Source organism: Streptopelia decaocto (genome assembly GCF_964273445.1).
Source record: "Streptopelia decaocto genome assembly, chromosome: 2".
Classification (NCBI taxonomy): Eukaryota; Metazoa; Chordata; class Aves; order Columbiformes; family Columbidae; genus Streptopelia; species Streptopelia decaocto.
In genome coordinates this window covers 2,336,157-2,349,612 of record NC_138655.1, presented here as the reverse complement: position 1 = coordinate 2,349,612, position 13,456 = coordinate 2,336,157, and the positions used below count along the sequence as shown (strand labels likewise).

The window sequence follows — 13,456 nt, the reverse complement described above, 5'->3', positions numbered from 1 at the left end:
GTTCCTGCCCAGGTCAACATTGTGGCCTGGAGGTGCCATCTTCCCACTTGCTCCCTATGGCTTCTCATGCGGACCTCAATACGCAGAACTGGGGAGAAAAGGAACAGAGGGGAAAGAAAGTGGAGAGATTTAGCACTGACAGGAAGGTGGAGCTCTTGATTCAGTCTAGTTTTTTTTCTTCCTTCAGCACCACTCACATTTTCACTTGCAAACTATCTACCTACATGCTTTTCTTTACTCCTTCACCTCAAAAAATGGGAAAGGAACTCATTTTCTGGAGGCTCTCCTGCAGCCCCAGACTTATTCCTTCTTCTAAAACCTGTGTTTGCCACAGCTAGAGAGGAGATATGTCCAGAGAGACAGAAAAGGGCAGGGATGCAGATGCAGAAATTCTCCTGCTTTCAGACCTATTTGCTGGCACGTGGTGTCTCATACCCCAAGATAATCATCACAACCTTGGAATGCCAGTGAGAAACACCTGCAGAGCCAACCAAAACACTGGCAACAGCCCACGTTGCTTAGTTTCCAGAAATACTTTCAGGCATTTGGTATCACTGCATCCCCTAACGAGGCTCACCTGGAAATACAGACCATAATGAATGAAGCAGCTCTGTTACCTCTGTGTCAAAACATTAACAGCGTCTCCTTTTTGATTTGGACAGAAGGCACAATTTCCCTGAACTTTCTGAACACCTGAAATGTGGGACAGCCCATCCTGGGCCTGTCTAGAGATAGAGAGGTCCCCACGGAGCAGTAGGAGCAGAGACATGGGTGGCAATTCTTGAAGAAACGGTGGGGATGCCAAGCAGGAGGGATGTGTCGCCTCCCGGGGACAAGTTTCTTATGTCACCACATGCTGTGCAATGCCCTCCAGTTCCCAGAATACTCCCCATCACCACTGGTGCCCTCCCATCTCCAAAAACACTTGTAAGGAAGGCTGCAAAATTTGGATTGCAAGGAGGGAGAGCAGGGGCTGAAGATCCTTTCCCAGGAAGGAGATAGTCCAGGCTGGGGTTATCTAGAGAAAAAGAAATATACTTTTATGTCTTTGTTTCAAACAGCCTGTGGTTGCTTCTGAGAATCTCCTGAGAGCCCATCGTTATTATTCTGCATTTATCTTACATTCTCCAGAGAACATGATGCCCTTCTCCCATGGTATCCAAGTGGGCTCCCAAAAAAATAATAAAGCTTATAAAAAAAAAAAATAGAATAAAACATCTTTGCACAGCAGCATGAGTTCAGGAAAGCAGGGGGCAATCTCCAGAGCAACCAGCCCCATGTCCATGTGTCTGTGTGTCCATGTGTTCATTTTAGAGACGCCAGAGCAGCCTCTGAAGCCTTGGAGAGCTCAGGAATAGGAGCAGCTGCCCAGAGACACCCACACAGGGACCATTATGTGCCCAAAATAGCCACCATCTCCAACGAAAAAAAAAGAGCAGGCTCACAGAACAAATCCCACCTCCATTCCCAGTAGGGTCATGGGCAAGTCAATGATATTTATGAGCACGACTATTGAAGGCAAAGACAATCCCTGTTCTTTATCCATCACCAGGAAGAGACTCCAGTGGCCTTGAGGTGGCATCTATGGATTTATGTGTCCCTATATTCTACAGGCTCAGCCTCATGTCTGTCCTTTTGACCAGCCTGCAAGCCTCAGCTCTGGGCTTTGAATCCAACCCAAGGACTTTCTTTTCACACAAAGCAAGAGGTAATATCTGTAATATCTGCAGAACCATCAAAAAATTTTGTTCCAAGTGCACCTTTTTATTAATTCTATATATTTTTATTAGAGTATAAGAAATGATATGTAACATACACTACACTTATGTTAATATTTTTAAAGGAATCTATTTTACTTTATTTTGCTTATTCTGTTACAATAAAGGTATTACACAATTACAAATCTCACATATATGTATTAGTAAAATCAACATTTGAGTGTAACCATCGCAGTGAAGCGAAATCACCCAACAAAGCTGAAATAAAATGTGTCAATATTTTTTCTGCAAAAATTTATTTGCCTCATTATATTTTCATTAAGAGTTTCAGTGTTGATGAAATGGCAGATTTTGAGCTGGAAAAAGTGTTCCCTCGGAAAGCATTGGACCTGGGAAGCCTGTTAAGCCTTTAATTTCTCAGTTTACACTATCAGAGCAAAGGTGGACAAATTAAAACATTCAATCTGTCTCTAAGGTTTCTGATTCCCTGCTTTGCATGCAATTATCTGGTTAAAGATAACTCGCCCTTGGCTCCCTACTCCTGATTCCACGGGTTGATGGTTCCTCCTTGACTTGTGAGATCTGGGCTTCAAAGTGTCTCTACCAAATCTGTCAAAAGCCAGTAGATGGCAGGACCGACCCAGGACTTCGCTTCCATGGGCACCATGGGCGCTCCCAAAATGCAAAATGGGGTGTGTCTATCCCCATTCCAGTTCTATAGCCTCAGACAGAAGCTTTCCAGGGGCGAAATAACTCCTCTGGGATCAAGGAAGGATTCAGAGCCATCTTCACCCCTAACAGCTGAGACCCGGAACACCTCGCCACCAAGGATGACAGTGATAGCACAGCCCAACTTCAAAGTGCAAAAGCATTGGGATCACAGGAGTAATAGGCTTGTGATAGGGCTCTAAACCTCCAAGCATCCAGATGTGCACCACATCTGCTTTTCCAGAGACAGAAGAGCATCGATGCTTATATCTCACTCCAGCATGGACAAATAGCGACCTGGACCAGAGCTACCAAGCTTCCCGCAAGTGTGATGGGACTACAGCCTCCTTCATGGCAAATAGGGTCCCTGGGAGGCAAATAACCTCAAATAATCTGTAACTTGAGTAACTTAACACCAAGCAAGGACATTTTTTGAGTAATGAGGTGGATCATTTGAGTAATCATTAAGCAACTGGCCTTATTTGTTCTGGCTGTTTGTGCAACAAAGTCACATCAGGTTTGTGTTTTCCAAAACACCTTTTGCAAAAAAAAAAAATCTCAAAAACAGTTGGAAGAACTTTGTTCATTTTTAAATCCTCCAGCAAACAGCGAACCTGAGTGGAAAGGGCTGGTGTCGCAGTAAGCTTTGTATGGACTATACACAAAAATAAGAACCCTTGCGACATTGGCATAGTGGTAGATGGCAGCAGCTGCCACTGAAATACAGCAATTTCCAGGGTGGAAGCACAGACACCACTTTCTCATTAGCATGCTCCAAAATGGGCAGGTTCTGACTTAAGCTCTTCTCATTTTCCAGTGAGAACTGTTGGGGATATTTTATGCTTGTATGGAGCAAATCTGCCCCCCCTCGTAACCTCTTGTCTTGTCAGAAAAGATGAAGAACTGAATTTTCTGCTGAGATTTCGATCTCTACCTCCACAGTCCAAGTAAACACATTCAAAGCACTTAAGGGCTGTCCCACCATGGCCCTCAAGTTCCAAATCACATGTTGGGTTTAATGAGCCACTAGTTTTAATGCTCTATAAATGCTGGGTTCTTGTTATTTATTTTCCCATTATTATTTATGTTTTTAATTATTGTAGCTGCACATTTTCAGGCCTTTCACTCCTGGGCTTTACAGTAGCTGAGGTTCTCATAATTTCTGGTGCTGGGGTCTTGGGAATTAAAAAAAAGATGTATAGTAGGACCAGAAATTGTGAGAGTTGGCAGAACTGATCATATCATGCTTGGGATTAAACTGTTGAATAACATCTCTTGCATTTGACAAGCTGTCATACCCTCCCTCTCTCTCAAATATACATATATCTATCAAAGAAATCTTTGCCACATGTGTTCAAAAGGAAAAACTGCAAATATCTCTTCTACCATATCCTAAGCGTACAAGAATATAGCCCACGAGTAGGAGAGAAAGACAAAAAGAGAGTGAAGAGGAAAAGAAAAAGATCTGCATATGTAATCTATTCCTCATCTATAGGCTCGAGAGCATGTGCAAACTGACCTTCAGATACGTCCCCTGGCAATACCATTAATATAACTTGCTATTTGTATAGGGTAAGTAGCCTGCTGAATGCTCTTCCCATCAGCCCTTGTTCCCTTGCATAACTAAGTACTTGGTATGAGCAAACTCTGAGAAGTTAAGATAGGAAGGAGATGGTCCAGAAGGCCAAAGCATCAAAAGGAGCATGACCAGCATATGGAGGGAGGTGATTCTGCCCCTCTGCTCTGCTCTGGTGAGACCCCCCTGCAGTGCTGGTCCAGCTCTGGGTCCTCAGCACAGGACACACTTGAACCTGCTGGAGAAGGGCCAAGGGAGCCACAGAAATGATCTGAGGCTGGAACAGCTCTGCTGGGAGGACAGGCTGAGAGGGTTGGGGTATTCAGCCTGGAGAAGGCTCCAGGGAGACCTTATTGTGGCCTTTCAGTGCTTAAAAGGGGCTGATAAGAAAGATGGTGACAGACTTTTTAGCAGGGCCTGTTGCAACAGGACAAGGGGTGATGGTTTTAAATTAAAAGAGGGGAGATTCGGGCTAGATACAAGGAAGAAATTTTTTATGAGGATGGTGAAACACTGGCCCAGGTTTCCCAGAGAGGTGGTGGATGCCCCATCCCTGGAGACATCCCAGACCAGGCTGGACGGGTCTCTGGGTGAAGATGTCCCTGCTCATGGCAGGGGTTGGACTAGATGACCTTTGAAGGTCCCTTACAACCCAAACTATTCTATGATTCTATGATTGGAGGAGGCAGCCAGGTCTCATAACCCTGCTCGTAGCTTTTTAGCCCATGGGGCTGTCCATTGTAGCATCCTCAAGACCCTTGCAAAAGCATGAGCAGGCATCAGGACACAGCTATGCTGATGGCTTATAAGTTTAGTTCTTTGCTCACAGCAGAGATGTTGTGAAGGTAATTGAGTCCAAAATCAAGGTATCTTTACCAGGTGGCTAAAAAAGACTCACAGCCCCATTACTTGCAAGGTAGAACACTCTGGGTGCTGCCTTGGTCTCACTACTCACAGCAAGTGGTGAGGAACAAATCAACCCTTCGAACAAGGTCTCTAACCCTCTTGGAAGGAAGGCTCAGGCACAGGAAATATTTACCCCATCTCTCATAATTTTTCCTCAATTTTCCCTGTGCTCTATGTGCATAGCAGAGGTTTGCCGTGGTCCCAGCAGGAAAGGGAGGATGCATTAACCAGAGGAAGGCACATCTGAGGAACAACGAGACAAGCGATGCATTCTTACCAAACTCATCACCTAATTGCAGGTCATGTCACGGTCCCTCCTGTTGTAAAAGCTGTCATTAGCATCTGTGTCATTTTAATTAAAAGATGGGGATAAGAAGGAGGAAAAAAACATGCAACTCCTTTTGTTGCAAATATTTCTGTACATCTGCACACATCTTTCAAAAGAAGCTGTTTATCACTCATTTAAGTGGGGACAGAGGTATAATCAAACCATGTGCAGCTTGAGAGGATTTTGTTTTGTTTTTTGATACAAAATAAGAGAACCATGTACAAAGGAGACAAGGAGGGCATGGCTAAAGAGTGCCAAGGCTACTCCTGATTTCTGTTGTTAAAGAGGAAAAAAAGCCAGTGCACCTTTGATCAATCAGAGGAAGTAACAGCATTTTTTCACCTGACAGTTTAAGGCTCAATTTTGGCTTGTTTTGTGTCTAGCAGGTCCATAGGTAGGAAACCAACACAACGCAGAGATGGTAGGAGGACACATCTCCCATGGGACAGCAGAGAACTTCCAGGAGCAACGCGGGTGAAAGACCTGGGAAGATCCTGGAATCTGAGGAACAGCAGGAGTGGCAGGTTTGGTGTTGAAGTCACCTTCTGCAGTCCACATGCACCATCAGCCAGTGATTGCAGATTGAACTTAAAGATCTGAGTATTGATATCTTTGCCTCTGACTTCACTACATTTTGTGAACAGACCTGTTGCCCTGGATCATTTGGGTATTCATGTTATTGTCTATCACCATCACAAGTCCAAAGTGGGGAAATCAAGGTCTTTGTAACATGCAGACTAATTTTTAGAGATCTTGTTCCCAGTGCGCTTGGCCCATTAGGAGCAATGGGGTTGACTCAGACCCCAATAACTGGCATTTTTCACTAAAATGCACCCAGAAAAGGCGATTCCCAAGAGAGGTGAAACAAACTGGCCCAGGGGTGTTTATCAGAAAGGACAAGGAGAAGATGGACTTGCTGCTCAGAGGTGAACCAGAAAGAATGTTGATATGGAGCACTCAAAAGCCGCTTGAGAGGGTAACAAGCCCTCGTGCTGAGCATAATATTTGAGTTTCTTCTAAGAGCTTTTCTAATCTCTCTGTCTGGAGCAAGAAAACACAAACAGCACACTTCCCATCTCAGGTAACAACAGGAGCATGTTTATTCAGAGGTCGGGCACTTACAGATCTTGGAAGGACAAGGTACGCGTCATTTGTTTTCCAGAAAAAGTCAGCCCAGGATCAGAAGAAACGAAACTACTTTATAAAAAGAGACTGCAGCTGCAAGGGGCTGGGAATGTGTCTCCCTTCGGGTCATGCATTCCCGGTGCCTGGAACACCCATGTGCCAAAACACGCCAGTGCTGGGCACCTCCATGGTGGTGAGAGAAAGGAACGTCTGAACGCTTGACCGGGTGGTATCTCGAGTTAATTAATTGGTTCTTGGAAAGTCCCAGCCTTGTTTTAACCAACTTTAGAAACGAGAGAGGGAAGTATTAGGTATAAAAGCAGAAACCCTTCCAAAATGATCCACCTTTGCCAAGGAGGTGTGAAGGTGCAGTGGGGTATGTCCACAGAAGGAGGAAAACAGCTTGGCCAAACCACCCAGGTCTCCGATGCTGGAAGAGCATAAAGTCTGGGAAATAACCACCTTGGAAGCCTGCTGAGAAGTAGAAGATCTCCTTGCAGACAGCAACAGAGAAGATATTGGCTAATCAGACCTGCGACGGCCCGTGAAAGGTGGGTCTTCCTCAGCCAGCCCCATCACTCGCGAGCCCTGAGGACGTAGATGAAGCTAACGAGGACACCCAAGGCCAGGACGGTGTAGCTGGCTTTCACGCTGCTGGAACCGCTGATGTTGCAGAGGAAGGAGTCGCAGCAGTAAACGGAGGCAGCCGCTATGCCGATGTTAATCCCGGCGCTGGGGCAAATGGGAGAGCATCCTTTGGAGATGGACTGGCCAGATTTGCTGCCTGAATTTAGGTTAAGGGGGGTGGGAAAGGAAGAAAAGCAAAAGAAGACGGGGTTAGAATGTTTCTCGGCTTTCTGATCACCCGTTTCACAAAGGAAATAACAGTACTGAAATAGCCGAAGCATCACAGGTGGCACAGAGAGGATGAAGTGCTTCTCGGCGTCAGGCTACAGCAGTAATCTCAGCCAGCCCACACATTTCAAGGAACACCCATGATAACCTCCCACATGGCCCTTAGAGACCGTGCAACACCCCAGGGACACCCCTTCCAGGCTGTCGGCCAAAGTCTGGCCACTACGGCTCCACTGAAATATCTCAAAAATCTCACTCGAGCATGACCCTGGGACTCCTAGAGCGAGACGGGGAGCACAGGGCGTACAGAGCACCAGGGGAGGCACTCACGAGCGAAGGCTGCGTTTCGAGCATCAGCTGAGAGAGAGGCACAGCACACATTTAGCAGCAGGAAATAGGAAACCATTAGCACTGCACTAAGACAACAGGCTTGTAAAAGCTCCCAGCCTCCGTTTGTGCATGCACGACTCGCCCACGTTGCAGACTGTGCAGCTCGGGCATGCAACACCCCTCCCACGTGCAAGGGAGAGCAACGCAGTCCAGGTTGGGCTCTGGTCTCTGCAACGGTGCCAGACCTGCCAGAGCAGCCTTCTTCCCTAGGAACAGTGTCCAGGAAGGACAGAGCCACCTCCTTAGGGAGGAAAATGTGCAAATCTCCCTTCCTGGTAATCCCACTTCATCCAAAGAGAGGATGGGACTGAGGGATGAGCAACCTGAACACAGGAAGGGCAACCCGGAAGCTTCCTCCAGAGGAAGCTTGGAGCATCCTCCACCCTTTCACTTATTCTTCAGCAACCTCCACACCCTGAAATTCCCCTCGTACTCTTGCCACCAGTGCAGGCACGTGGGCTTTAACGTGACTCCATCCGGCAGCACGTCCCTCGTAAAAATTCCCTTGGGATGGACTGACACTCAGCTGCTAAGCAGAACTTTCCCCTTTTTTCCAGCCAAAGGAAGCAAAGGCTTTCAGCAGATCAGCGAGTGGCCCAGGAGAGCAGCCAAGAGGGGCAGGAGAAGGTCCTGTCACCACTCACCAAATCCCACTCCGACGTACGTTGTCACACAGTGGTTGTCATTTTCCCCGCATTGGACAGGCGTCAGGCAGGCCCAGTTGGTGGAGGCATCCTTGCATGAAAAGCAGACGAGCGTGTGGGCTGCAAGGGAAGGATACACCTCAGTTATGGGTTGGTGGGAACACCTCCTTGATTGGTGGTCCCCACCTCTGACACACGGCACCCGCTGCATCTGGCCACAGCCACCCTTGCTAATTTGGCTGTATCAATCCGCAATAGGTATTCTCCCCAAAAAAATGGCCAAGTGAAGGGTTCAAACATATATTTCAAGCTCTTGGCAGCATCAACTGTCAGCTAAAGCCTCAACACAACCACAGGTCAGGCTGGTACTTTATGGCAAGCTCCTGTTTGCACCACGAGGGGGTTCAAGATACAGTTGACAACTTGAAACCAAGCAACGGAGACAAGTTCGAGCCTGCAACCTGTAGCCTGATATTTGGGCTTATTCAGCTCAGCTACCACGAACACTGATGGAAAATGCTCCAGGTGTGGCCTGGAGTATTTCCGTGACCTGCCTTTGGTAGCAGGGCACAAAGCTTAGGCTACGCTTGATCTGGCACACATAGTGGAAATGCCTTCTCAGCTAGACCAAGCCCAGCATTGCACCAAGACCTGCAAGGACATGCACTGTCCCACTACCTAGGGAGTCATAGAATTATGAAGGTAGCACATTAAACCAAGCTTTTTAATTTGAGGAAAAGCGAAAAAAAGCATGCCTTCCTCCACTGCAGGTCCCCTAAAATGGTTTATCCTACACAAGCAGGATGGACCACCCCAGCTGGCTCCCACTCCTCATCCTTTAGATCTACCCAAGAAGCACAAAAGATTGGAAAACAGCATTCAGTGGCGGGCAACAGTTGCAGAAACAGCCTGGACCGGTGACTCAGCAGGGACATACACAATTTACAGTGGACGGATGATCTTCTCTGTATTTTACATGAAAGAACATCACATCCACACTGCAATTGTTGACCTACATAGGCAGACAGATCAGGTCTGCTCCCGATGCTCCAAGGGCTCCGATTTTTGAGCGCTCGGATGGGCAAGCCCTTACATGAGGCACTGCCTTTCTCTTCTGAATTTATGGAATGCAAAACGGAGCATGGGGCTGATTCAGGGTGGGAAGTGCAAGGCAGTGTCATTCCTGCTCCTACCTCTTTCAGCCCCACCACAAACAGCTTATCCTAAGGAGGTGAAGGTGGTGAAGCCCTGGGAGAGCTCACTTCAGTAGTCCCTGTCATGGAGTCTTTAGGTCATACAGGAAAATAAAAGCTTTTTACGGGGCAATCAAGATAAAAATAACAATTCTGCTCTGAGAAATGACTTCTGAGCAGTGACTTTCAAGGCAGGGAAAGAAAGCAAAAACATCATTTCAGGGAATTGGATTAAAGCAGGTTAGCGGGAGATCCTGAATGCCACATCAAGGCAGCCCTATAATTCTGCTTTGGTGACAAGGTCAACACCAGAACCCCCTAAGCAAGAATTCCTGGACTGTCTCATCCATCCTCCAATGATCATCAGTTTCCAAATGACCCTTGCGACAAAACCAAGTTACCTGAGCATTTCAACATAGCAACCATAGCCTACACAGAGCACCCAGGATTACAGGGCCACCACCTGAGTCAAAAGGAGAGATACATCAGTGGACATTGCCTCTGGATCTAGGAGACAGGAGGATGGAGCCAGACATGGAGCCTACAGGCCAACATTGTCCCTTGTTGAACCCTCAGACTGTTTCCATTGGTGGTATTTTTGACCACGTTGGCCAAAACCCAGTGTGGGACCTCAAAAGTGAAGCCCAGCGCTCTCTTGCTCCCAAATCTCAGGTGACCTGTCCCAAACCCTTGTCTTTGCAACCACCCTGTGGGTAAAGCAAGGAGGGCAAATTGACTCATCCTATTTCACAGGAACCATCTGTGAGCAGGAATGAAGTGGATTATAGGCTTTCCATGGACATTATGGTGGAACACATGTCCTTATGTGTATTTGCGCACTAGGCTGACCACAGAAGTCGAGTGGTGCAGTGCTATTCATTAAGGCTTTAAAGGTTCCAGATACAAACACATCAGAAATATTTGTACATGCACATAAAAGTGCCTTTAGGCATGAAATTCTCCACCATGCGACTAAGTCTATGCTCCTACCACAGCATCTCCTACCTGTCCCCATGCTTTTCTTTGTCACACCTACCTATTAACCCTTGCGTTAATACAGACAAAATCTTTCCAGGAGAAGCAAGTCTTTCAACATAGTTTAAGAGAGGAAATACAGAGTCATAACTAGTGCCACTTTCTGCCCCAGCAAAACAGATGATAACTAAATAACCCACTGCAGAGTTAAGTGAACAGGCAGGCTGAGTGTCTAAGACAAAAGGCAGAAGACAGGTGGCAGAATTATTATACGCAGCTGGAGACAAAGCAAAGAGTTGGAGCTCAAGGCTACAAAAAAAGGAAAGAAAAAAGTGCCCAAGACTGAACAATGCAAAAGGGAAGCCTCGTTTTCATAAACTAGAAAAATGCAGCATTCTTCCAGGGGAAGAATTTATGTGTTTATTTGTTTGCTGCTTGGCTTCTCGGAGGAACAAAGAGCTACCAAAACAGAGCAGATCATTTGGGGGAATTCCTCAAGATGAGAGGTTGAATTCATTCTTGCAAAGAGCAATGTAGGAAAAAACGAAAGGAAAAAAAAAGCATTTAAAAGCCCACTCTGAAGCTCAGTAGCAATTTGGTTCGGCAGCTCTTCCATTCGGTCCCTATGCCAAGTGCTTTTTCCATTGCTCTTAGACAAGGTCCACATCATATACAAGAATATACCATATGCAAGATCTTCAGGGCACTTCAAGCAGGGGGGCAAAGCTTTTCTGTAAAAGACTTCATGATGTGTTTGGGGATAAAGCGACCTGGAACAAACCCTTCTGCCTGGCTAACAACTTACTTTGAAGCTGAAAGGTTTTTTGAAGGCATAGGAGGGGGAGTGAAACCTTTTTACTGTTTTGGCCTGGACAGCCCATCCTCCCAGCTGGAACTGAGCACATGCCAGCTGGGCTCTGACCGAGACCCAACGCTTGAATTGCCAGTTGTTTCCCGAACCCCATGGGAAAGGGCAACAAACAACCAGTTTTTTCTCACCCATGTCCTCAGGAAACAAGAAGGGCGCGTGTTTCCCGAGCTGGGGGCTCAGAGGGGCCAGAACTCTCCTGTTTGCTCTTTGTTTGGCTTCTCCAAGCATCGACATATGGAAGCAATATGGGTTGTTTTTTTTTTTTTTTGCACGGCCCCGTTGAGTTTGGATGGTCAGAAATGGGAGTCGACTGGAAGGCAAGGATTGCAGACCCAGCGACTTGGAAAACTTGCAGTTCAGTGCCCCAGCAACAGGAAGCACCTTCTCCCCAAGCTTTGGTGGCAACCCCAAGGTGTGCTTCACAGGGTACAGTCCCTTGAGGGCCACCACCCCACGTGTTGGCCACCGCAGCCTGGCCCGGAGGATGCTGGAGTCAGGATCACGAGTGGCTCTGCCCAGACTTGGCTCCATCAGCCATTGCCGGGCTCCATCTCCCCTCCACCCTCCTTCCCTTCGGGCTGCATCTCAGCCCATTTCGGCACCGTTATCCCGGCTGGCTGCACCGCAAAGGGGGAGCGGAGTCAGCCCTGGTCTTTGTTCGAGCTGCAACTGGGAAAAAGCTCCGAAATATCTGCACGCACAGCTGGAGATGGACACCTACACACAGAGGCACGGAAGCCCCGAAGTTCCTGCTTTAAGAGGGTCACTGCTGTGAGGCAGGGCTTGGAAAGACACCCCCTCACCCCCCAGCAAACCTCGGCAGGGCTCAGCTCTCTCTACCCCCATGCTCTTCGCAACCCTCGTTCCCCTTTGCAAACATCCAACTTCCAGAGCTCACCCCGCAAGACGCAGAGCACACCTCCCCCCTCCCCAGTTTGATCCGAAACCCAGGGCTGGGGGGAGGGACTGGGGGACCTCGGGAAGAAAAGGTGGTGGCTGGGTGGTGATGGTTGGGTGATGGGGAAACCACCCCCGCCCTTACCTCTCTCCACGCACAGGACCGCAGCCAACACAGCGAGCAGAAGCGCCTTCATGGTGCGGCGGTGCGGCCAGCGAGATGCGCAGGACGGCTGGTTGCGCGCAGGGCTGGCAATAGGGCCGGGCGCCGGGGGTGGGGAAAGGCCAGCGGCCCCGCCCCCGGGCCGGCCCGCGCCCCGCGCCGCCTTCCCCCACCCCCTTCCCGGGTCCGCCTGGTTTCGTTTACCCGCTCCGCAGAGCAGATTTCGGGGAAACTGATAGTCCACGTAGCGCCTCGGTTTGCCAGGGCCAGACCTGCCGAGTGGGCTGAGAGCCTGGCCGGAGCAGAGCCACCTCTCCCCTGGCCCTGTCCCAAAGGCTTTTTCCATCGCCCTTTCAGTTCCCCTCCCTTTCCGTGAAGGAAGAGGGAGGAGTAGGATGGACCCCGCATGCCGGACCCCACTCGTGCACAGCCCTTTTCAAGTGCAGCCGCCTGCATCCATGACTTCCCTCACCCACAAGGACCTGCTGCATTCGTGCCTCCCTCTCCTGAGCATCTTCATTCACAGATTCCCTGGTCACACACAGCCCCTGTACCTTCAGAACCACCCTGTGTGCACGCATGCCATGCACATGCAAACCTCTGTGTGCAGGATTCCCTTCACCCGTGGATGTCCTGCATGCAAGACAAGCCCCCTGCAAGCAGGACATCCCATCTTCATGTATAACCCCTCTGCATACACAGGTCTCACACAAAACTGAAGTACACACAGAACCAATTTACCAAAGCCTAAATGGGATTAGACATACAGGGCTGGGAAACTTGAAGGTACAAAGGCCCAGCAACTGGGATGGCACAGGGCAGCCTGTGCTGCTTGGCAGGATGGGTCATCAGAGAATAGGATAGACCACCAGAAAGATTTATTGTAGCGGCTCACGTTCAGTAGGTCCCACAGAAAGAGTCAAATCCTCTAGGAAATGAGCTGCAGGGAGGGCATGGGGGGAGGGACCCTGTGAAGCTGGCTGTCAAGGAAGCCTGGGAATGGAGGAGTTCAAGAAACAGGCAGGTTTGACAAACTCTATATGCCACAGATGGGTTTAATTCTGCAGAATCAGCATTTCCTGACAAATGCATCTGCCAGAAGAAATT

General features: G+C 48.4%; 1 protein-coding gene across 1 annotated transcript; it reads right to left on the bottom strand.

The window, feature by feature from the left end:
• Window positions 1-6,313: 6,313 nt before the first annotated feature.
• On the bottom strand, window positions 6,314-12,482 carry LOC309436855 (lymphocyte antigen 6E). The gene is made up of 3 exons (XM_082046419.1): window positions 12,332-12,482; window positions 8,251-8,370; window positions 6,314-7,145 (listed from the first exon to the last, which is right to left on the bottom strand). Exons 1-3 carry the CDS (start codon window positions 12,381-12,383, stop codon window positions 6,937-6,939), a joined length of 381 nt encoding a protein of 126 aa, XP_081902545.1. The 5' UTR covers window positions 12,384-12,482; the 3' UTR covers window positions 6,314-6,936.
• Window positions 12,483-13,456: the final 974 nt, after the last annotated feature.